The following is a 26,242-nucleotide window of genomic DNA, read 5'->3' as shown; positions in this document are numbered from 1 at the left end:
CGTTCTATCGTGACGGCATCAAGAAACAACTTGAACGTTGGCAGAAAGTGTGAACCGCAGTGGTGATTATGTTGAGAAATAAATATGCACCAGGGTACAATAAAGATTGATATCAATGTCTGTCTTTGTTGCATTTGAATATCTTTTCCTGCTTGGAAGTAAAAGAATAGGAGACATGACCTTTAACATGCCTTCGGAGTGCAAAGTCAGTTTGAAGTTACGTTGCTGATAGAGTACCACAAGATTTAGTCCCGAGGGCTCGAATGCTGTTATAAAAACCACAATATTGTAATTATCTGACCCCCAAAGGAGGGTGACACATTGGCGAAGCCTTTCACAAAACGTGGAAAATATCACGTAGAGTTTTAGGCACAGGATGCCATGATGGATGCAACAGCATGTATTCCTTGGAAGGCACACATTTATGAGTGCAAACGGTCCTTTAAGGTGGTTCTTGGTTGCAAATTCAGTGTAAATTTAAAGTGGATATCAAATCAAATTGTTTTGTTCGTTTTAACTGACGTTTATTTGCTCAAAGTGCCAGCTGGTCTCCTTCAATGATCTCCATTAATGATCTCCTCCACTCTGGCCAGCACGCTCTCCAGTAAGTCAAACAGGCTGAGAGCAGACTGAAGGACCTGTGACAAAAACGAGAATAATGAAGATATATCACTTAATCCAAACACATGATGTACTTCTGTTATGGTTTTAATCAAATCACACAACACCACCTTACCTGAACTTCCTGTTCCACTGGCATCTTTAAAGGCCTGCTTCCTATAGATGAACCCCTGATTCCATCTGCAAAAGTAATGGGTGTCAAGCTATAAAAACTTTCATTTCTTTGTTAAAGCTTGTCTACAATGAGGCCAAAGAGATCGCCTGGAATGTGGGCACATCCTTTGCTGGTTTTGTGTACATGTTTGAAGAAGAAGTTGTATGAAGAAATGGGTGCAGGAAATGGAAATTATTTACATACATTCTGTGGATAACGAGTCATTCCACCTCATATCACCGGAGGCCTCCCAGTTGACATCCTCAGATTTACTTTAAACTTTCATAAAATAGTTCCCAGGTATCAAAATGAAGTTGCGTAAAATTTTAGGTCCATAGATGCGGTCAACTCCGAGATATTGAGGGTTGAAAATGTGGTTGTGGTCCTATTTTAATGGTCGTTGCATCACAAAATGAACGGCTACTTTTAAACTCCCACAACTTTTTAAATACTAGTACGTGCCTGTAAAAAATAAAAAAAATAAAAATAAATTCAAACCGCGAGCAAGAAACAACAACCACACAGGCGGTTTCTTCGCTCTCGCGTACTCGTACGTGCGTGGCCCGGAAGTTCGCATATCACAGTTACGATTATTCGCAATTTAGTTTTAATGGCTAATTATTCAATTAGCGCCAACGTATTTTGCCTTTTCGCAATGTCGTCGCAAGGAAAAACAAAAAAGAGAAGAGAAGAGAGAAAAAATTTTTTTACTTCGTGGTTCGGAGCATACCAGCTCACTCTGATGTTACCGAAATTTATGCACTGTCTAAAATGAAAACGATCATAACTTGGGGCATTGTGTTTATCTATAAATGCGCATAAGAAATCGAGAAATTATTAAAATACACGAAGTCATCACTATCCGGAAGCCCATACGTTGTAACCCGTAATGGGGAGCGCGGCTGAGGTTCCCTTCCCCCATCGGCCACGCCCACGAAACAACGTGTCTTGTCATTGCTTGGTAAATAAATGGCCATAACATGGGAGGCACTTGTCCAATTAATATCAAACCTTGAAAAGGCACATCCTTAGGTCCCCAGCAATATATCTGGCAAAGTTTAAATTATATCGGACCAGTGGTTGTCGAGAAACAGCGGACACACACACACACACACACACACACACACACACACACACACACACACACACACACACACACACACACACACACACACACACACACACACACACACACACACACACACTGCTGGAATTATAGATAGATTAATGCTCGAGCCTTGAAATTTTCAGAGATTATTCTTCTATAACTGCTCTGTAAGAAACAAACATAAAACAGAGTATACCTCAATTAAATTTTATGACCTGATCAGTTGAAATCCAGAAAAAAAATTTTGGTTTTGTATGAAGACCCAACTTTGAGACCTCATATATTTTTATTGACCCATCCCAGAAGCTTAAAATTTTTTCAGGTCATAACTGTATGGTAGTAGTATTCAAATAAATGTTTACTTTTCTTAATCAGTAATATATAATACAGTCATGATCCCTCAAAAATTGAAAATTTTCATTTTTCCCTGAAATTCAGGTGAGGATTGCAAATATATGACAATGTATACCACTTCAAATTGTTCACCATTGGAAAGAGCATATTCAAGTTTACAAAAGCATCAAATATCAAAGTGGTATAATGTTTCTATCAATATTATAAAAAAAAAATTTGAATAAATGATGTTCTGCCAGTGCTGTGCTATTTAATGAACAGTCCTTTTACATGTAGTACATGTATATACAATGTAGATACATATCATCTGCTATTAGGATACCATGAACACAATACTTTGAAATTTGAATTTGTAATTATTTGTTTCTCATTTGTAAATAGCAAGAGCTTAACTCATCTGGCTGGGGCTAAAAATAGAACTCAGGAATAGTGGTTGATCTGCTGATGTCAGCAGTGTATATAGTTACATTCAAGGGAGGACATTTGTTGGGTTCCTTTGGTCCATGTGATGAAAGTTATTGATGCTCCCCTAACGTCAACTGGGAGGCAGTACAAGCTCGCACCTGACTTGGAAAAGCAGATCAAGGACCTATTCAAATCATTTGGTGAAATGTTTTATTACATTGTTATTGCAGTATGTGATATATTTTTGTGTTATTAATTTGAATCATAGAACTAATCATTCATGATTACCATGGTGCCCACACCATGCACACACTTCATGTATTCACGACTGTGTTAACAACAGTTTTAAAAAAAAAAATAGAAAATATATATTTTTAAAATATACCACTTTGATATTTGACACTTTTGTAAACTTGTTTCTGCTCTTTCCAATGGTGAACAATTTGAAGTGGTATACATTGTCATATATTTGCAATCCTCACCTGAATTTCAGGGAAAAATGAAAATTTTCAATTTTTGAGGGATCATGACTGTATTATATATGACTGATTAAGAAAAGTAAACATGTATTTGAATACTACTACCACCATACAGTTATTACATGAAAAAAGTTCAAGCTTCTGGGATGGGTCAATAAAAATATATGGGGTCTCAAAGTTGGGTCTTCATACAAAACCAACATTTTTTTTCTGGATTTCAACTGATTAGGTCATAAAGTTTAATAGAGGTATACTCAGTTGTATGTTTGTTTCTTACAGAGCAGTTACAGCAGAATAATCTCTGAAAATTTCAAGGCTCTAGCATTGATATTTAAAAAGTTGTGGGAGTTTAAAAGTAGCCGTTCATTTTGTGATGCTCGCAACGACCATAAAAATAGGGCCACAACCACATTTTCAACCCTCAATATCTCGGAGTTGACCGCATCTATGGACCTAAAATTTTACGCAGCTTCATTTTGATACCTGGGAACTATTTTATGAAAGTTTAAAGTAAATCTGAGGGGGTCAACTGGGAACATTTTCTAAAATTTGGTGATTTCAGATGGAATGACTCATCTATCTATAATTCCAGCTGTGTGTGTGTGTGTGTGTGTGTGTGTGTGTGTGTGTGTGTGTGTGTGTGTGTGTGTGTGTGTGTGTGTGTGTGTGTGTGTGTGTGTGTGTCTGTGTGTGTGTCTGTGTGTGTGTCTGTGTGTGTGTCTGTGTGTGTGTCTGTGTGTGTGTCTGTGTGTGTGTCTGTGTGTGTGTGTGTGTGTGTGTGTCCGCTGTTTCTCGACAACCTCTGGTCCGATCTAATTGAAACTTGCCAGGTATATTGCTTGGGACCTGAGGATGTGCCTTTTCAAGGTTTGATATTAATCGGACAAGTGCTTCCCAAGTTATGGCCATTTATTTACCAAACCAATGGGAAGACACGTTGTTGCGTGGGCGTGGCCGATGGGGAAGGGAAGTACAGCCACGTTCCCCATTACGGGTTGCAACGTACGGGCTTTCGGAGAGTGATGACTTCGTGTATTCTAATAATTTCTCGATTTCTTATGCGCATTTATAGATAAACACAATGGCCCAAGTTATGATCGTTTTCATATTAGACGGTGTATAAATTTCGGGAACATCAGAGTGCTGGTGTGCTCCGAACCAGGAAGTAAATTTTTTCTCACTCTTCTCTTCTCTTTTTGTTTTTCCTTGCCACGACATTGCGAAAAGGTAAAATACGTTGGCGCTAATTGAATAATTGGGTATTAAAAATAAATTGCGAATAATCATAACTGTGAATAATATCGAACTTCCGGGTAACGCACGGACGGGCACGCGAGAGCGAAGAAACGGCCTGTGTGGTTTATTTATTTATTATTATTATTATTATTATTATTATTATTATTATTTTTTTTTTTTAACGGGCACGTACTCGTATCTGCAATTGCAGCATGAAACTAATCTCACGAATGGGAAGAAGAAAGGTGGGGGAAAATAAATTGGGGATTACAATCAGAACAAGAAGGAGCTTGTGGGCTGTGAAGGACAGAACATGAGCATATGCAGTTGAAATGAGAAATAAGAGAAGTGCATTTCAATTAAAAAGGCCAAACACAACAAGAGCGAGAATTGCTTTGCAATACATATCCCCTACCGATGTGATATTTCCTAAGTCCCGCAGCCTGATGGAGCCTATTTCCGTAGCCTGATGGAGTACTGCTCTCCCCTCTGGGCTGGTGCTCCTGCCTCCCACCTTTCTCGGCTTCACGCTGTTGAAACCAGGGCATTTAAGATCATCGGCATCTCCCGCAATGAAGCTGAGTCTTTGGGCCTCTCACTCAATCACCGCAGGTTGGTCGGTGGTCTTTCTGTCTTCTACCGACTCCTCTCCAGCCTTGCCCCCCCTGCTCTCTCTGCGATTTGTCCCCACCACATTTCCACAGGGCGCTCAAGGTCCGCCAACAACCCCCTTCTGGTAAAACTACCAAAATCACGAATCACTGCTCATCTTCACTCTTTCTTTCCTCTTTTTTCCTGCCTTTGGAATAAACTTCCTCACTCTATTCTTTCCCATTCTTCCCTCCAGGCTTTCAAAACAGCTGTTCACCACCACCTGTTATCTTCCCCCATCCAAATCCTCGATCTTTTCTACCCCCGATAATCCACCCAAGCCCACTTCCTTCATTTCTCCTGCTTTCCTTCCTGAAAGTCCCCGAAATGTCCATCTTCTCTTCGCCATGTTCCCTGTCCCATCCCCATCCCTCTCCCTTCCACAGTTCACCTAATGTGTCTGTTCCCCACTGTTTTGTCCCTTCCACTCCCGCCCCTCTTGTCTCATGCCTCCTTGCTGTGAGTTGTGTGTTAGCTCTCATACGAGCCTCGACCAAGGTATACAAAAAAAAAAAAGTCCAAAAAGGGCATACCTGTGAAAAATTGAAACTCCCTGAAACTCGAATTTGTTCTGTAACTTATCATAATAAAGCCGTGTACTAAGTTTCAGTTGAATATGTTAGAGGGTATGGGAAAAAGTTTGAAAAACCACAGGTGGGACAAACAGGCAGAGTGGAAACCCATTTTCCCCTCAGGTGAAACCAGTAGGAGACTAATAACAGAGTTCAAATCAAACTGCATTCAAGACAAAAAAAAGACGTTTGCAAAACAGTCTGGAAAAATACAAAACAAAACAAAAACAATGTCACCTGCCTACTTGTCCCAGCTACAGATGTCCTGATTGTTCTGTCTCTGTGCACCTTTCTCATGACCTTTTCCACTCTGTCTTAAGGTGTGTGTTCATTGAAAAACACTGGTCTCGAGTGATTCCGAAGATCCGAGAGCTGAGGTGATTGTGAATGGAAGTTCGTACGTGAAAGCTTCGGACGATTTAATCGCTATCGGACCACAAATTAGTGGCACACATTACATGTGTGAACACCTTTTCCTTTTAATAATTGAAAAAAAATTAAAACATGACATAAACATACAGCATTGCAAAGCTCGCGAACCGACAGTGGGGCTTATTATCCGAGGGAACTGTCTGCAGCAATTCTCATGGAAACAAGTCACATGATCCAGATCCATGTCTTCTAGTAAAGCAATGAGTTCGTTATTGGCTACCGAGCTGCAATAAAATATTTTCTTCAAGTATTATTTTCATGTGAACAAAAAACACCTTCACTACGGATCAAAATTTTGCAGAATAAGCAAGGACAAGTTTTTTCTGGATTATCTGTTTGAACACAGCTTCATTCTCCATCCCTTTCAGGCAAACGATTACACCTCAGAAATACGATAACGAGTGACGTTGAAATCTTCTTATAACCCTCTTCTGAACGGTGCTTCTTCACCACTTTATGTCTGACTTCTTTGGAAATCTCCTTGGTCCTCATGATATTTGCCCTTTTGGTTGACCAAGTGAGTTGCACTTTAGAACTCCTGAGATAAGTTGGGGAGCTTAATATTGAAGTTAACCACTGATTACATGCAGGTGAAACCTTTACACTTAGTTTGTAACCGTTCAAATAAATAATTTGCTCCTGAAGTGATTTTGTGGAAATTAGACAAAGGATTTGAATGCTTATATTATACAACAGAATCATCACATTTTCTCTGTTAATCCAACTTGTTCACATTTTATCTGCATTTTTTCATTTTATCACTTTGGAGTAGTTTGTGAAGACTCCATATATTAAGTTTGATTTGAAAGCATTATTAAATAAGCTTAGGTGGTATCAAAATGGGAAAAAACTTTGGAGGGGGGTGAATACCTTTGTAGGCCACTGTGTATATTGTTTTTTGCCCCATCTCTCAATGTTGAAGAATCACTTTAAAAATTCAAGCATCCATATCCATATCTGGATGTTAACCAAAATCTAATCAATTCGTCCTTGTCACACACCCATCCTATCCACCAAGTTTCATCCAAATCAGTCTATAACTTTTTAAGATATCCTGCTCACAAAAAAACAGGGGTGAAAACATAACTTCCGTCCATCTTCAGTTGCAGAGGTAATAAAAGGCCACATATTGATTAGATATGCATGAGTAGGGGGTTGGATGAGTGTGAGGGTTAACATAAAAAATTGTTGAGAAAAGGAAGAGGAAACGCACTACAAAAGATATAAGGGGTATGGGGAATGTCGAAGAGTTTGGAGAAGAAGGGAAAGGCATTTGGGAGGAAATGCGAGTAAACAAAGGATCGGCGAAGCTTGTACATTCATCCAGGAAAGAGTTTTGGGAGAGTGGTCAAAAGTTCTGCGATTTTGGCATACATAATAAATAAAAGAACCCCAATTACGCAAAACAGTTTTTTTCCTAATAAATAACAAGTTATTATCGTTTTGAATAATATTAACTGATCACATTGTCTTTGTGATAAAAATAGGTTCAAAATTAACCATTTTGCCATCATTGTTGAGTTTGCCCACACAAGACGAGTTAGTTATTGATAGAGTTTTTGTCCTGTGACCGTTATGCTATTAAGTGGTGACCCCTTTGTACTGGGTCTCAGTGCAGTGACTGAAACGTTACGCTGCAAACAAAAACCCCTTTCAATGGGAAATTATCATTCCACTCGAGTTACCGGGTTTGGTGGCGGACTTCAGTTGAGCATCGTAGTGCGCCCTCGAGAGGTTCAAAGCCATTCGAATGGGTCTGAGGAATTTGTTTTCTATCTTGTGGATCTCGTTCCAAATGCCTGCCTGTTTGTAATGAAATAATCAGGAGCAAACAATGAACAGACAAACCAATCGACACATTTCAAACATGTGCGTTAAAGAAAGAAAGCTTTTCATATTTTGGGGAAAATACAACAGATTATCGATGTCATACCTTCAAAAGGGCCAAATTAAAGCAAACGTATCGTGTGGCACAGCATACAATCATGATTGACACGGTCCTATGTGTTTATGGAAAACAAACAACATAAAGAAGACATTCTTAAGCAAAGGGAGGGGGGGGACAGGGAAAAGGGAGGGGGGGGGAAAGGGCAAACAAAACAAAGAAATATTTCAATCTTGACCCTCCTCACCCCTCCCCACTCCCAGTTATTTCCACACACTTCACTCTACCTTATTCCTCTTCCTCCTCCTCCCCTTGTGGAAGTGTAATATCAAGATGATATACTCAAAGCTAGAAAGTTTCAGGTAGAATGTCTTGTGCATTAGCACAATTACACAGTACCATGTGATAAGTCAAAAGTGATCTATGCAAGCCACAGTACCTTGTTTTCTGAGATATTGTCTCTGATCAACAAGAACCTGAGAAGGTTCAAAGCAGCCATGATACTGAAATGGGGAATTGCAAAGTAAACAGCAATTGTATGGTTAGTGTATGAAAATTTACAAACACAGATGTGATGAGCAAATGTATGGTTCGTGTACGAAAATTTACAAACACAGATATGAGGAGAACGAATACACAAAACTTCAAAAAATAAATCCCTCAGCGATGGGTGAGACAGCGAGCGTGCCATTCTCACCGATGGGTGAGACGGCGAGCATGCCATTCTCACTGATGGGTGAGACAGCGAGCGTGCCATTCTCACCGATGGGTGAGACAGCGAGCGTGCCATTCTCACCGATGGGTGAGACGGCGAGCATGCCATTCTCACCGATGGGTGAGACAGCGAGCGTGCCATTCTCGCCGATGGGTGAGACGGCGAGCGTGCCATTCTAACCGATGGGTGAGACGGCGAGCGTGCTATTCTAACCGATGGGTGAGACGGCGAGCGTGCCATTCTCACCGATGGGTGAGACAGCGAGCGTGCCATTCTCACCGATGGGTGAGACGGCGAGCGTGCCATTCTCACCGATGGGTGAGACGGCGAGCGTGCCATTCTCGCCGATGGGTGAGACAGCACGAGCATGCCATTCTCAGGCCTAAAAAAAAAAAATGTTGAGTTTTCGGTAATCCGACCTACCCCAATAATTCCTGCCGACCCCAATATTTTTTTTGTGAGGGTCGACTTCTGGGCAACCATCTTCGGTTAGCTGTGCATGCCATTACTCAGTACCATTGTTGACCGCTGTGGTCTCAACAGAGAAAATCAGCAGCTGTTTATTTCACTGAAGGGGTCAGAAAGTTTTATCAACATTTTAAAAACATTGCACAACCCACTTGGGACAAATCGATGATGTCCATTCAAAGTTGGAAAATGGACGCTGGATAGATATTCTTGACTTTGACAGAAGTCATGGCTGCCGTGCAGACGTTTGGTGTTTGTCGTTTTGTTCACTTAAAGTGCCGATGTGGTCATCAAGACACACAAGATGTCAGATCCATGAGCTCTGCATTTTACACATTTATGTCTGGTGAAAAATGGCTACGACCAAAAAAAACAACGAAAAGGTATGTTGTGATGAAGAAGATGAAGAAGAAGAAGCATATTGTGAACATAGGTCTAAAATCAAAAGGAGGTGTAAATTAATATTTTCAAATACAGAACTGAATTTCGAGAAAATAATTTTAAGCCAGTTTTGTTACAAAGTAAGAGAGATTGCAAGATCCTGTTATTATCTCAGTTTCGTATGTACCTTTAATAGATGACACTGTACTTTGTTTGGAGAGGGGTCTGTTTATACCCTGCAAACAGTATTTATTCACATTTTATTTTATACCAGCAAATACCACCTGTCGCTTTGCTGATAGGAATACAGGGGAGGAGGGGGGGGGGAGCAGAGAGATGAGGGGAAAGCGAGGGAGGAGGCGAAGGTGAGTGTGGAGGGGGAGAAGAGGGGGGTATCTGGGGGAGGGGTATATAACAATTGCTATGTTGCCAGATTATACAGATTAAATTTAAAGTGTACTACTTGGGGGTGGAAGTGGGGGGGGGGGAGTAGGTTAAAGTTTCATATTTCAAAGAGTATATACTTCATGGATGCCCCCAAAGGGCATAATCTAGGATTTGTGTCACTGGAAAGAGTAATATCTGAACATACAAGATTTTTAGGGATGAAGAATGGGAGGTTCGTATTCTTCAATTCCTTCATATGTCCTGTTGAGTCATGTTAATGATGTGCTGTCTTTATCACTGCTGAGACCAGTTTCACTGTTTAAGGGAAACAGAGCAGAGATACTAAATTGGTGTCATTTAATCCTCTGACTTGTGTACACAACACTGTTTTACTCCAAATTTTGTATCTCAAGATTGACGTTCCTGGCGGCCAACCGCACAAGGCTGTTTCAAATTTCCGGTATCATACTCATATTTATTTGACAATTTTATTTACCGTAATAATTGCTCAAATTGCGAGCCACTGACATTCATACACATATCAATTGTTGTGTGCAGACTTCTTTAAAATTTCTCAACAGACACATCGATTTTAGCACATTCATTTTTTACTTCATTCTTTCGATCTTCAATATTACATGATCTCGTGATATAAACGACTAATTTAGGTGTCCCCAAAGTAAAACAGTCAAGTGGCATTAAATCTGGACTCTATGTGGGGGCCATTTTATCAGTCCACAATGCTGCATCCACTTCGAAGGCATCATCTCAAAAAAATAAATAAATAAATTCATATGGATTTCCTCTGAGTAGAGGGTACCCCCCACCCCCCCTCCCCACCCCCGCCGGCATTGCTCTCCCACCCCCACCCACTCCTCTCCCTCATCCTACCACTTCCCCTGCTACCACTTCCCGCACCACCACTCCCCCCACTTCCCCTCTAACCTAACCCCCTCTGAACTCTGGTATGGATTAGTAAATCCTATATAATTGGAAATGTTAAGTATGGTGGTTTCTGTGTAAAAGACAACTGAAATTAAATCATGATGATAGTTACTGTGTAAAAAGGCAACTTGAATTAAATAAATGTTATAGATATTGGGTGAAAGGATACATGTGCAGACAACTGAATGAGTCATTGGCATCTCGACATTTTTGGCCCAATCTCTCAATGGTGAAGAATCACTTTAAAATTAAATAATTTTCGTATCCTGATTCGGATTCAGATCTTCACCAAAGTTGAATCAATTCGACCTTGCCACACATCCAACGTGTCCACCAAGTTTCGTCCGAATCCGTCCACAACTTTTTGAGATATCATGCCATCTCTCATTTTTGGTCCAATCTCTGAATGGTGAAGAATCACTTTTAAAATTCTCGGAGTCGGATCCGGATCCGGATCTTCAGCAAAATGTAATCAGTATTTGTCACACACCGAACATGTTCACAAAATTTCATCCTGATTCGTCCACAACTTTTTGAAATATCCTGTACACAGACAGACAGAAAGGGGTGAAAACATAACCTCCTTCACCTTCGGTGGTGGAGGTAAGGCCAAAGTCACATTTGCTCTACGGCGAGGATACGGCGGCCGCAGAGTTTCTGTGGTGGCCTCAGGGTGGCCCTACGCCATTTGCTATCTTTTACAGGCCGTAGGGGTCGCCGTGGAATTATAACGCGGAGTTATAACCTTTTTCATTTCTACGTTCGCCGTAGCAATTCGACAAGCCGGAAAAAAAAAAACTGGTAAAAAAAAAATAACCCACTCGTTACCGTCCGTCTGCCCACACGTTCACCTTCGCGCCCCCCTGCGGTTACCTTGCGGTCGCCTTGCGAGCACCTTGCGTGTGCCTTGAAAATTCTATGGCCGCCGCAGGAAAGCCCTAAGGTCACCGTGCGACACCAAATCAAAGCCCGTAAGGCAACCCCACGTTTTCAGTCTCCACAATTTATGAATACCCCGTGCAGCTCCCCGAAAAATAAAAACATATGTGACTGCTACATTGTGTGACCGTGGAAATACTGTGGCCACCCTATAATTGCTAGTGGCCGTACATTTTGTAGACCCCACGGCTGCCGTGGCAAATGTGACTTAGGCCTAACTAAGCTTAATGCTTCCCTTAAATAAATACACTTGGTTAAAAAATTGCTCAAATTTTTGAAATTTTCAGATTTCACTCCAGATTAACACTTATTTTAGTCAATGAGATCAGATTCTCAGATCAGATATAATATTTTGACGAGCCAGGAAGAGACGATGGTTCGCGGGCATTATTGAGGAAGCCCTACCGTAAAAACCTATCACTTCCGTCAAAATTGACCAAATCAAATCGGATTTTTTTATATGTTGTACTTATGGACATTACGCACAGCTTCGAGTAAATGAAATTGCGAGAAAAAAATGGAGAAAAAAAAGAAAAATAAATAAAAAGTTTAAGTGGGCGTGGCTCTGCCCACAAGGAGCGTGGGAAGCCCCTCATACAAAAAGACAAAACTAGACCATGATATCTAGCGTGTGTCCAAGTTTCATCAAGATCGCATTAAACGTCACGGAGCTATGTTCTGGAGAGAGAGCCACAAACAGACACAGACACACAGACACAATGAAAATAGTGGTCACTGCTGGCGCCCGCAAACCAATTATATCTTTTAATTAGTCTGTGAGAGTGGATCGTGTTTCCAAATCAAGGCATGTTTCAATAGGCCAAACAAAATGGCGAATTAAGACCCCAATAAGCTGACAGATGGCTGATTGACCAAGGATGATGGCTTGCGAAAGGATATAATTAAATAATGCTGTTAATTATCTTCAAAAGGGATGTTTTAATTAACCCAAACACCCAATTTTCACTCATGCACTACCATGGAGTTCCCTTAGTAGTCATGCAAAGTTTCAGGCTGCTAGGTTTCATGGTTTTGGAGTCATGGAGGACGAGGAAACACACACACGCACGCACGCACGCACACAATACAGTATTATGGATAAATGATTCCAGACTTTTCAAACACCCTGTATTACTCTTGTCGAGTAAGAAAGCTGTGTTCATTGGGTCATTCACAGATACAGATTGCAGAGTTAACACAATGAATAACCAGTGTGGGTAAGATACTCTCGCTCAGTGTAATCCCACGATCAGTTCGTACCGATCCGAGTGCTCCAGTAAATCGGTCTCCGCTCCTTCAGCCAGCCACAGTACGGGTTTCAACAGCAGAAGCAAACGCCGTCCGCAAAACCATCCTTCTCTTCCTGGACCCTGCAAGCACACCAAAGGTATGGATGGAAGGGAAAATCAGCAATGCTGTCGACTTGTTTCAGTTGAAAAGCCATGGAGATGATCTTTATTTAAAAATAGAAATGCAAAATTTCAAGGACTATTCTTCTTAACAAGAGTTCAACTTCACACACTTCCTATTGGAAGATAGCATCACTCATAGCACATCCGCACAAACATGTATTTACCCGTAGGGCGATGTCTGCCTGTTTGTTGATGTTCTGGATGATGTAGCCAGCCACTCCAGCATGAGTACATGTGTGCAGAACATACCTGGGAAACCAACCACATGTGCTCTATAACAAAACAAAACAACAGCAACAGGAGACATGCAATTGTATTTCTTACTGGGTTTTAGCCTCATTTGAAGAATTGTCTCACAAATCACGCACCCTCACACAGGCAGACAAGGACAGCAAACACCAGACTCGATTCTGCACTCTGGGTACCAGCAACACCATCTTATGATATCGTTTTTCCCTCCAGTCAGTGGGTCAATTGAGGAATTCCCCCTACCCCATAGTCCGTAACCCTATAGCATTCCAATCCATGGGTTCTCTCCATGCTCTATCCTCCAGTCACCTCCACCACCGAAGGTGAAGGAGGTTATTTTTTCACCCCTTTCTGTCTATCTGTGTACAGGATATCTCAAAAAAGTTGTGGACGGATCCAGATGAAATTTTGTGGACGGGTTCGGTGTGTGACAAGGACGAACTGATTAGATTTTGATGAAGATCCGGATCCGGATCCGACTATGATAATTTTTTAAGTGATTCTTCACCATTGAGAGATCGGGCTAAAAATTATATATATATATATATATATATATATATATATATATATATATATATATATATATATATATATATATATATATATATCACGATATCTCAAAAAGTCGGGGACGGATTCGGACGAAACTTGGTGGACAGGTTTGGTGTGGAGCAAGGATGAATCGATTTGATTTTGGTGAAGATCCGAATGTCGATCTGGATACAAGAATTATTTAATTTTTAAAGTGATTCTTCACCATTGAGAGATCGGGCCAAAAACGATATAGTGCTGTATAGCATGGTATTTCGAAAATGTATTGGGCCCGATATGTTCTCGTGGATCAGGCATTACGTGGTGTGGGTATGCGCTCTACCGGATGCCCTTGTAGTTTCTGAGTGTAAAGTGAGGAAGCAGCACATACAGTACGGGTTTCAACAGCAGAAGCAAACGCCGTCCGCAAAACCATCCTTCTCTTCCTGAACCCTGCTGAACAATTTTACATCTTTGGTTCGATTTGGCCAGGGTCAGACTTGAACCGCTGAACTCCCACACTTAAAATGGACGATCCAATCACAATTCCACAGACTGGTTTCTATGCACATTATTCATTCAAAGCAAACTCACCTGAAAAGTCTATGCTTGCCTTCTTCATTTAACCTATAAATGAAGAGCTGAAACACCTCCAAACCCTTCTTCCGCTGTAATGACAAACGCATAATGTATGTGTTGAAAAAAAAAATAAAAAAAGAAGATTTTGAGGTTAAAGTCAAAACTCAAATTCAACCAACCACCAACTGCAGGTCAACCTGCACGGAATTACAAGTACGTTTACCTCCACCACCGAAGGTGAACAGAGGTTATGTTTCCACCCCTGTCTGTTCGTTTTTGAGCAGAATATCTCAAAAAGCTGTGGACAGAATCGGACGAAACGTGGTGGACATGTAGGATTTGTTCCAAAGATAAATTGAATCGATTTTGTTCAAGACTCGGATCCAGATGCAATAATTTTTAAGTGATTCTTCACCATTGAAACATGGGGCCAAAATGATATATAGCATGATATTTTAAAAAGTTCTGGAAGGAATATGACAAAACTTTGTGGATGAGTTGGGTATGTGACAATAACAAGCAGATTATATTTTTGTTAAGGTCCGAATGCAGATCCAGCTTACCAGTGGGATATAAAACGTAAACCGTTCAGCCTGGCAGAGGCATGCGCTCTACCGAGTGTCATTCTAGTTATTTCGGCAAACCTTTCGTTTGGTATGGATTATCAGGCAAACCTTTCATTGGGCGCACACAAAGAAAACGCTCCAATAGAAACACTCCACCTGATGCATCACACGATCGAGTGGGCATATTAAGATTGAGGGTTGCTCACAACTATATGAAAGTAACCATGGTAAAGTAAAAACACAGTCAGTTACTTAAAACTATTCAAAAGTAACCATAGTCTGTAATAACTTCATATAATCAGAGATTTATCAACCTTCCTTTTTGGTTTGGGTTTGATTTCCGCCCTGACTATAGACTGCCATCCCAGTGCTTCGCAAACAGAGCTTTGCATCTTGAAGCATGCCGGGGACATTAAGCCGGCTGTCTCGTAGGCTAAAATATGCTCGTGGGTGTCAAAGATCCCAGGGCATCTTTCGAAAAGAGTCGGTCATTGGGTGTTGTCACCCTGGCCAACCTTGTGCCCCGTTTTGAGGGTGTTTGACCAGTAGACCGATTGCTGGTTCGATTCCCAGCTATGGAAACGTTCACAATTGACCACGGGCATCATTATGCCCTCAAAGGGGATCTGGGAGCAACTTCATCATTCTGGATCCTTCAAATTGAAACCACACCAGGGTTTAAATATTCACAACACCAGTCCCTCTTTCCTCAATACATCTCCCTCTCCCTCTTTCTCACCTTCTTCCATTTTCCACAAAGGTACAAATTAATTTTGTCACTTTTGCCATCATGGATTTTACACCCTCATTCTCTGGGTTGAAAAAAAAAAGGGGATATTTTTCATGCCATTTGAGTAGGCCGTTTCACTTTTCTGTTGAAGCCTCAAGGCAGAAAGCATGTGGTCCAAGAGTACTGTTGCAAACCTTCGACCATTGCACACCTTCACTTTCGAGAAGTGACCTGTGGTGCTGTCCTGATGAAAAAGACCACGTTTTCTATGTTATGCAATTCATGTCACCCCCACATATAGTTGGCATGTGAAAGCTGCTTCGCAGCGATTCGCAAATAACTCGTAGTGACATCTATTGGGAAAACAGCTGCAAGATCTCCTTTAAGAAAACCCAGTCATTGGAAAGACAATCTTCCATTTAAAATGCAAGCAGGAGCTTTTGCTTATGTGCACTATAGATTTCAACGATGGTTAGCTACATTAATACCAGTTCCCTTTCAAGGAACTTCAATGCAGGAGGCAGCCATTAGGCCCATCAAAGTCTGCACTGTGATTGCCAACTCATACTTGTTTGCCCACGCTCAATCCTATTTAAATGCTGAAGCAGCACGCTTTGGTGTAGCTGCCGTGGTTCGAGTCGCCAACGTCCCAGACTCAGAACGGATGCTCGAAACATTACACCACCAAGTCTGGTGTCATTTCATTTTTCTGGTCTCACGCGTCAACTCTGTAGGTCGGTCTGCATCATGGAGGAAGCCAAAAAATAATGAGGGGATGTGGATTCTCAAAGCCTCTCCCTTCAGGAAAGATATTTTACCATCCAAAAAAAAGTCATGGTGAACTTGCATATTTGTGCTTTATTATTTCAAAGCTTCTCTATAAGTGATCACCCCAAAAAATTGGACTAAGGCCAAGTCACACTATGTCTCTTCATCTTACCCAGGATTGCCACATCAGTGAAGCAAGAAGTAAAAGATTTGCAAATGAGCCAACCGCCTTCTTTAATGTCGAGTTGTGGTGTAGGATAACGCATGTGAAAACAAATGATTTGATGAAGAAAAAATGAGGTGAAGGAAAGCATACAAACCAAATTACACCTCGGTTGTGGCGTGCTGAAAGACGAGAGATGATGCGAGAGCAATGGACCTTGAGCTTCGGCAAAGAACTTAAGAGCAAAGGAAGGCAGGACATACGAGAAGATGATCTTACAGTGCATAAATGAGGTGTGTGCGAGTCGGTATCGCAACTCGCGTCATTGTGCTCATCACCACTGCCAATTACAACCACAACTATTGTTGTCGTTAACGGTTTGTCTTTGCGGTTAATGGAATGTCTGTGTAATGTCTAATTAGTTAACCCAATGTTTATCTGTGTGGTTTACAGGCTGCCTAATGATGACGACTCCCGATACACCGCTATTTCCTCGAGCATATGTGAACTCGTAATCACCCATTCAAACTCTCGTTTTCTCATCTGCAGCAATTTAAACCGTCATCCTGCCAGCTAGCTGGGTTTTGGCTCGACAACAACCAGCCATGGCATTGCAGCAAAGGCCTTCTGCAACTCTGTGGGTTTGACGCAATCGACAAACTTTCCGCACGCATTTCTCCTCTTGGTACGTCCTCCATCCTGGACCTCGTGTTGTGATAATGAAGTGCCGTACTGTAATTATTAGTGGCAAAGGTGATTGGGCGGATGTGGCGGCACTGTATATGAAGGTCAATGGCTGGTGTTGACATGTATACCACATACTCCGTGGAAAGTCACGCTGTAACAATATAGGTATGTTATGTACTATCTTAGGAATAATGTACTCTGAGGAATGCAATTGGTATTAGAGTATGGAGTTTAACTTTGTTGTTATGTGATGTGTATGTGGTATTTGCCTTCAGTATTATGTATACTAGTTATTGTGTTTTGTTATTCCTACCCTATGTATATTTCTGTTGTAGATATGCGTATGAGTTTTGTGAGAATAAAGCCGAGAGAAAAGGTCTATTGTTGATTCTTATTACAACACCTCGTAATGACTAACTTTCCATCCAATCACTCTTGTTCCTCTTTTAATCATGTTCTTGTCAATGCCCATATCTCTGTCTATTCTAAGAAAGCAACCTCAATGACGCAGGTGGCCGTTTCCACAGGCCAATTAGCTCGGACTTAAATCTGCCCTCCCACAAAAGGATTGGACCACCATCTCCACAGCACCTTATATTTATTCCACTTGGGAATACTTTTGCAAAATTCTACTTGTTTATCCCATTTGTGACTTTTTAAAAAAAAATCTATCTTCTCAGGCTTAGCACACTGAACCCTGTGGAGAGGCGATTGCAGTGACATAGCTTGATATCTCAGCTTGGAAAGCTAACCCAACTGAAGGTACCTTTCATTCATTCCGTAAGGATCACAACAAGTGTGTGTCCATCCTGAAGCAATCCAGTAAACATCTTACGAATCTCATGGCCGAACTTTCCAATGAGTGTCCTTCCTCCAAATCGTGGTGACACCTTGTCAACTCTGTCTCTGGTGCTTGCTCCTCATCCATCCCATCCCGCAACTCAAATGGCAATTGTGCAGACTTTGCCTGAGATAGGCAGAATATCTAAACTCTGTCTTTTCCTCCAAATCCTGTGTACTTAACCCATCCCGCTGTGTCACTATCATACCCAGACATACCCACTGTCTACTGGGCTCTGTGTCCTCACCTGAGAAGTTAGAGAAAGTACTGTCTGACCTTGACTCTGCTTTGGTGATGGGCCATGGCAAGAGTGCCCTTGCTCTCAAATCCTACTCTGCCATTCTTGTTCCACCTCTATCTGCCACATTCAGTCTGTCCTCCTTTAGCCATGGAAGTCAGCAAATATCACTCTCATCTACAAGAACGGTGCAAATACAGACCATACCAACTATAGGCCAGTGAGTTTGCTTCCAATTTCAAGCAAAGTCATGGAATCCATCATTGATTCTGATGTTGTCTTTCCTGTTTTCAAACAAATTGATCTCCAACAATCAGTTTGGATACTGTCCCTGGCACTTAACTCTGGACATGCTTCTGATCCTCTCTCAGCAATGATTGAAGGCCCTCAATCTCAAGCAAAATAAGCTTGGACCATCTCCCTGGGCTTATATTGGGCATTCAAAACAATGTGGCATCCTACTTTGCTTGCGAAGCTCTCTGACTGGGGCATAGGTGGCCACCTTCATTTCTGGATGTTGCAAGTCTCCATAAACTTTGTGCCATGCTCAAATAGATTTTTTTTGATGGTGGCTGCCTTCAACAGGTTGGCCTGAAGCTTTGTTGAAACTGTGTAGCTGATATGGCTTTTATAAAATGAAGCAACACACTGTGCTTTTTCTTGTGGGGACACCATTTGCAGTAAAGGTGATGTCATATATTACAGGAGACATCTGGAAAGGAGAAAAAAAGTCAACTAGAACGGCACTCGGTGGAACACAAACCTCCGCCAGGCTGAACAGTTTACATTTCTTATTCCACTGATAGGCCAGACCTGCATCTGGCCATTAACCAACATTGAATCACCTTGTTCTTGTCAACTACCAAACTCATCCACCTAGTTTTGTCCAATTCAGTCCTTAACCGTTTGAGATATCATGCTATATTTCGTTTGTTTGTTTGTTTGTTTGTCTGTGAACAGGATATCTCAAAAAAGTTGTGGACGGATGCGGACAGGTTGGGTGTGTGACATAGATGAATTGCTTCGATTTTGGTGAAGATCAGAATGTGACAATTTTTTAATTTTTACAAGTGATTCTTCACCATTGAGAGATAGGACCAAAAACGATACATATACAGTATAGCACGATATTTCAAAAAGTTATGGACGGATTAAGACAAAACTTGGTGGATAAGTTGTGTGTGTGTGTGTGTGTGTGTGTGTGTGTGTGTGTGTGTGTGTGTGTGTGTGTGTGTGTGTGTGACAAGAACAAGCCCATTAGATTATTTTTTTCTGTGCAGTTCAACCCAGAGAAAGTTAGCAGAGTCAAGCGCACCATCACTTGGTTAACAACAAGCAATGTTTTCAATATACCCAATTACTTGATCTAAGATCAAAAATGTTGAACTTACTGGAGCTTCTAGTGGGCACGAACTCATCAACTTGATCAGGTCCTAAATGGAGAATGAAAGCATGAGATATTGGTATGTACGCACGAACACATGCACAGACCACACGCAACCCACATGAAAAAAATGCCAACTACACAAGACCACCTGGGAAAGTCCCATGAGGTGTGCGATATCAAGGCTCTCCATGGTCAGGCTTCCCAACTCGAGACGACATAGGCACACCTCCAACAAGCTCTGAAAAGCACAAAAAAGGGATGCATTGAATGAATGTAGCAGAGCTGATGGATTGAATGCAGAGCCATGGATATAATTATATAAAAGGCAAAGTCCACATTGAACGGAAATGCAAGTGGATGGTTCAAATTAGGACCTGGACTGTTGTATATAACCAAGCTTTGTATTACTATGTCCGACAATCAGCCAGTCATCTTAAATTGAAACAGGCTTTACATTTACCTTGACCTTAAATTTAATGAAATTTTTTTTTTTAAACTCATTCGCCATTATCTTGATTTTCAGCACATGCAATAAAGTAAGAAACATGTGGTTATTTGTTTTCCAACATTATAAAGGTTATGGAATAGAAAGCTGATAGCTGGAATACAAAGCTCCATAAAACGTACATGAACAGTAAGAATATAGTGCACGTGTGCACATCAATCTGGTCAACATTCATTTGTTTACTTTAAACTTGACAGAAATCAAAGTTTCTTTGTTTGCACTAATATTTGCTTAAATAGTGGGGCAACTTAGCATAACAATTGTGCATTTTGTGAGGAAAGCACCAAATTTGGCACACTAGTAGCCTAACATTATGAACAGGTTTGGATATTGGGCCATCTCAAAAATTTTTATGGCAGTGGAAAATGGCTGCCACAGCCATCAGTGGCTGAATTTGAGATGGCCCAATATCCAAATCTGTTCATAATATGATAGGCTACTAGTGTGCCAAATTTGGTGCTTTCCTCACAAAATGCACAAATGTTATGCTATATTTAGCTAAGTTGCCCCACTAAAAGGGGATTTTTGGCAGTAGAGTCATTGAATGCCCAACCAAAGTTACCCTGAGGGTATAAAATCAACCACACAATTTGGATTGGCATCATATATAGACCAGAAAGGCAGGGCAGGCAGGTTATAATTATATCCCTGAAGATAATTTGTGAGAAAGCTGGGTTTCGAACCAACAATGTGATAGTGACATGGTGCGAAATGGCTTGTGTTTTAGAAGCGTAAAATCCACCGTTCTCACGACTATATGTATATGAACATGGAATATAAACGAACATCATAATAACTGGGACACATACCAATCCTTTCATGATGATTCCTTCTTCAGATCTACAAATAAAAGAAAAAGCAAATAATTCAGTGTAGTGCTCTTAATATGCATAGAACTATGACGCATAAACATCACGGGGTAACTGTTCATCTGGAAATACCCATGTCAGGGTGAAAGGTACCTTTGAAGCATCTCGGCGACAAATGGGGCATTCGTTTGCAAAACGTACACGTGACTGTAAAATGGAAACAGAAATTTAACTCAAAAATCTATTCATTACTTTGTTATATCAACATGTGTAGGATTAAAAGTAGAAACGTTTTTGCTCTTCCGTTCCGTGAGCATCAGCTTTGTTCAAAAAGCTTTTTAAAAATAATAAAAATAAGATTAAAAAAAAACAAACAAACGGCCCAATCAAACAAGCCAAAGGGGATTGAAGAGAAATGTGGGAATTTTTTTACCTCCGCCACCGAAGGTGAAGATGGTAATGTTTTCACCCCTTTCTGTCCGTTTGTCTTTGTACAGGATATCTCAAAAAGTTGTGGACGGATCCGGATGAAATTTTGTGGACAGGTTCGGTGTGTGACAAGTGATTCGATTTTGGTGAAGATCCAGATCCAGATTTGACTACTATAATTTTTTAAGTGATTCTTCACCATTGAGAGAGAGGGCTAAGAGTTGAGGATGGATTCGGACGAAACTTGGTGGACAGGTTGGGCGTGTCACAAGGCCAAATTGATTCGATTTTGGTGAAGATCCGAATCCAGTTCTGGATACGATAATTATTTGATTTTTGAAGTGATTCTTCACCATTTAAAGATAGGGCCAAAAACGATAAATGTCCTGTATAGCATGATAATACAAAAATGTCGTGGGCCCGATATGTTCTCATGGATCAGGCATTACGTGGCGGACGTATGCGCTCCACCGAGTACCCTTCTAGTTTTTAAATGTTTTACAGACATAAAACAAGTATATCTCAAAGGTCTATGGAAGACTGGTGTAAGTGGGAAAATCAAATAAATAAACAACACATGTATCCTGGATGGGTCACCACTCCAATGAGGATGCTCGACTGAGTTGGCTGGAATTTGTAGTTGGTTCAGAGTGCCAGAGATAACTTGCCGACTCTGTGAAAGACACCGAGGGATCTTTAACGCCGACCAACTATTGCTAGCAGATGGTATGCCCGGTTTAACGTCCTTCAGTAGATCAGCGCGGACTTCGATGCCTCGCCTGCCTTCTAAATACCAGGATGGCAGTTTATAGCTGGGTCGAGATTCAAACAAAAGCTAGACAGGTCAGAGAGGAGGCTATCCTTCTCTGGGCTATCCATGCCATCAATTTTCACTAATTGATGCAAAAATAATGCTTTCCAAAATTACCACCTATTAATATACCCGAATGGTAAAAATAAAAGAAATAAAAAATACGACGATAAACTACCAGACAGTGGACATTGCAAACAAAGCATTGTGTCCGGATATTTTGTTCAAACATAAAAAGGAAAATTCAGCATTGTTGATTGAGGTTTCAGTTCCCAATAACTTTGGACTAATTGCCACAGAAATCAAGAAAATGACCAAACACCAGGATCTGAAAAATGAGGTCAAGAGGATTTGAAAATTGAAGAAAGCTGAAATTTTACCAGTGACAGTCGGAGCTACAGGAACGATAAAAAAACCCCTTACTGAGCACTTAAAAATAACTCCGAGGAATATCACTACAAACGAGCTACAAGTGGAAGGTGTCAGAGGTTCAGTGAAGATTTTGAAAAGAGCCCTTGGAACGAGGCCATGAGAACGAAACTTCACAATTTGGTTCATGAATCACGATCCTTTATCGAAAAATAGGAGGTGGAGATTTTTGAGTTCTCGGAGAACTTCCTCCCACCTCATGAAACCCGTAAATGGAGATAACAATGAAGCAGAGAGCGTTTTAGAAGAGGGTCTCTACTACAATAAAAGCCTCACGAGTTGTTTTCAAAAGAGTTAAAAAAAAAATACACAACGTAACCTGTAAACAGCAGGAAACTTGTCCATCGCCAGGTTGTGGACAAACATCAGGTATGTGAGGCAGGCAAGGGATGAGGTAGACCAGCTGAACAAGTCTTTGTCCCCAAAGTGAAAGGTACCATCTTCTCGTGAACCAATAATGTCCTCATTCCCCAGCACGCTGCCACCCTCTCCACTCTCCTGCAGAATCTCACCACCGTAGACATTTCGGAAACCTTTGCTCTCCTCAGCCTGTTGTGGGGCCTCTTTCTTGATGCAAGGAATTTGGATGAGTTTTTGTGGAGATTCTCCCATCTCATCCAAATACAACTATAGAAGAAAATGTCATATTTGAGTTTCCATGACAAACTCGCCAATAGCATTCCCATATCCTTAACGTCCATCTTGGTGGCATAATGGTTAGAGCGTCCACATTGAGTCTGGGAAGTCAGCGGTTCAAACCATGGCCAGGTTATACCAAAGACTTTAAAATGGGACATGCTGCCACCTTTCTTGATGCTCAGAATATTAAAATAATAGGGCACGCACAATCATGGCACAGGCTTTCATGGGTCGAATGGTCTCCTTCTGCAATGAAGTTCCTTGTAAGATAATTAATATTATTCACCATATTTATAACCTTGATACAGCATCAATCCCACACAATCCATTATTTCTCAGCATACTACTCTCAATGTTGTTCGTCCAAATGGTTGTGCGCCACAGCCAAGCAAGTTCAAAAAAATCACCACTCTTAGAGTCATACAAATACAGTGGGGTATGTGAGAAGGGATGCAGTGCTCGGTTCTTACCACCAACATGCGAGCTGGTTTGAGTAAAGGAAACTTTTCGGATTCTCCTTCCTGCAAAGGCTCCAGGCTTGTCAGGAGGAGGAACCCAAGGTATCGTTCACAGCTACATGTCACGTACAAAATGGGACCGTAAAGTGGATTCATCAAATGCAGTGGAGAAAATAATTAATTTGCATAACACAGATGGACACAGGAAAAGGAGGTGGAAAGTAGGTGGTTTGTCCGAGACCCAGAATATGCTTGTGGAACAATGCTTTACTCTTTGGAGATAAGTCGCTGAGATACAATAACCTGTCTAGTGCAATCCGTTGCTTATGTGGTCACCTGGCTTATGCGGTCACATTTCACAGTGTGGAACATTATGTAATGCACCTCACCTCAATCGAAGAGATAATTAACACTGTCCCATTTTATTTTCCATAACGATGCCGTGAGGAATACAAATTTATTTCGGCCTGAGAGGTGTATTCATTCTGGTCATCCAGTGGGGTCCCTCGACATATTACATCCCCCAGAAAAATGAAAATGATTGCCACATGCAAAGCGGCTGGTAGTCTTACAACTGCAGCAGCTCCTGCCGAAGCTCTCTGGTCGCATATTTCACTGAAGCCCGAAAGCTTCCATCTCGCGCGTTCACCGTGGCCTCGTGAACCAAAGGTCCCAGTGCAGGAATCAACATGGAGAGGCAGCCGTGCAAGCCGTGGGCATCTTCTTTGCGCTGACGAGCCGTGTACGGTACCGGCACTGAATCTAGCTGGGTCATTACCGATGAAAGAAGCAAGCCCACCGAGTATCCTTTGGACACATCAATCTTGTACAGAACTGCAAGGCGTACAGACACAGAAAGATCATCAGAGCAACCGGGCTGCAGAGAATTTGCCATTTGCACAGTGACATGATCAGCAATAATTATATTAACATTAATGCAGCAGGACAGTTGGTAGCACACCGGTTGAGTGCATTCCTGGATTCCATCAGATCTGACTAGAATAGATGCCTAGAGTGTTATCAGCAAGGAAAGTGCATCGTGGAGCACGGCCATGTTTTATTTATTTAGTTGTTTTCACAGGGAGTATTAACTCGGGGCTTTACCATATTTAAGGGGAATTTCCCCCAAACAAGTGGCCTTGTTTATTGTACACAATGTTACAATTTGCAACAGAGGATGATAAAAAAAAAATGATTCGAGAATTGTATTTTATAAAATCGAAGCCATTTTCTGCACAATTGTTCACGTTCATCACTTAGTAAAGGAAATTGCAGGAACGAAAGTGCAACCCATTTAATGGAACCCATGTCCTTTTGATGACTTCATTTCAGCGAAGCATCGACGGTTGACCTTTGGCACTGATGAGAGCTTCCTGGTGAGGAACACTCGTGCGATGCATCGGCCTTTTAGTACGCAGTGTAAACAGACTCTTCTGGGAAATCCTTTATGAATGCGCTGCTACAGCATCAATCAGCACACACCACAAAATGCACACTTTAGCATTCTTTCACACCAAATACGCATTAAAAGAACACTCAGTTTAAAGGATGGTGAATTAAAAGCTAATGGCCATGATAAAAATGATTTTAAAAGGACTATAAAGCGGTTGGAAAAATGAACAAGCACCGCTAAGTAGGCAAGCGAGGTGCCACAATTTCCCCATTTTTATCCTTGATAAGCACACGTCAGAACAAAGAACAGGCTGAAAAGATGGCCTGTATGTATACACACTCACCTCTAACCTATCGAGCCTGGATTTGAATCTGGAATAAGCTTCAAACTGGCATCCCATTGTTTCACAGGCAGGGCAATTCATCAATGTGTGTGCCGTCACTCAGATGGACATTAATTGGGAGTCCCGTCCACCAGCATTAGTTGGTGAACATGAAAGATCCCATGGTGTCCGTTGCGAAAGGTGGAGATGTTGTCGGTACCCTGAAGAAATTCCAAATTCCCGTCTTAACCATCAGAGGGCATGGCATCAGCGGCATAGCCTCGCTCTCAGCCAATAATGCTAACCCACAGCCCTGTACTGCACAAGAAAGAAGAAGACAGAGCACAAAAAAACAACACTTTGGCCGGGGATTGTGCATTTGTTTGCAACTAACGGTTTGGCTCGACAGACAGCCTACCCTTTCCACGTGTATGTACAGCATTTCATGCACCACACAAGCACCTGGCGCGTGCCCCCCTAAGTCCCTCCCCTCCTGTCAAAAGCAATCGTTTTTTTTTCATATGTACTAAGGTGTATATAACCGAAGATGTGGTCTCGGAATGT

General features: G+C 41.4%; 1 protein-coding gene and 1 long non-coding RNA gene across 6 annotated transcripts in view; one reads left to right on the top strand and one right to left on the bottom strand.

Annotated features, from left to right (window-relative positions):
* GLMN (glomulin, FKBP associated protein) overlaps positions 1-26,242 on the bottom strand; it is a 93,691-nt gene that overhangs the window by 2,232 nt on the left and 65,217 nt on the right. For 4 of the 5 annotated variants that reach the window (XM_085882241.1, XM_085882240.1, XM_085882242.1 and 1 more), the window contains 14 exons: positions 24,536-24,797; positions 23,976-24,078; positions 23,186-23,493; positions 21,351-21,404; positions 21,198-21,228; positions 20,032-20,121; positions 19,888-19,929; positions 14,519-14,592; positions 13,309-13,393; positions 12,993-13,102; positions 8,337-8,400; positions 7,698-7,815; positions 737-801; positions 523-638 (listed from right to left, as the gene is read on the bottom strand). In XM_085882241.1, the coding sequence (XP_085738367.1) occupies positions 555-638; positions 737-801; positions 7,698-7,815; positions 8,337-8,400; positions 12,993-13,102; positions 13,309-13,393; positions 14,519-14,592; positions 19,888-19,929; positions 20,032-20,121; positions 21,198-21,228; positions 21,351-21,404; positions 23,186-23,493; positions 23,976-24,078; positions 24,536-24,797 (1,490 nt within the window). In that variant the 3' untranslated portion in view covers positions 523-554. Of the gene's footprint in view, positions 1-522; positions 639-736; positions 802-7,697; positions 7,816-8,336; positions 8,401-10,796; positions 11,337-12,992; positions 13,103-13,308; positions 13,394-14,518; positions 14,593-19,887; positions 19,930-20,031; positions 20,122-21,197; positions 21,229-21,350; positions 21,405-23,185; positions 23,494-23,975; positions 24,079-24,535; positions 24,798-26,242 lie in introns of those variants that run through there. The other variant, XM_085882244.1, reaches the window with a different exon arrangement.
* On the top strand, positions 16,699-17,796 carry LOC147026624 (uncharacterized). The gene is made up of 2 exons (XR_015058436.1): positions 16,699-17,023; positions 17,184-17,796. It is a non-coding gene; the product is annotated as an uncharacterized LOC147026624 (long non-coding RNA).

Source organism: Eptatretus burgeri, chromosome 5, assembly GCF_056783735.1.
Source record: "Eptatretus burgeri isolate ZD-2024b chromosome 5, Ebu_testis_v1, whole genome shotgun sequence".
Taxonomy (NCBI): Eukaryota; Metazoa; Chordata; class Myxini; order Myxiniformes; family Myxinidae; genus Eptatretus; species Eptatretus burgeri.
Note: the sequence above shows the minus strand (reverse complement) of the source record. Positions and strands in the feature narration are given on the sequence as shown.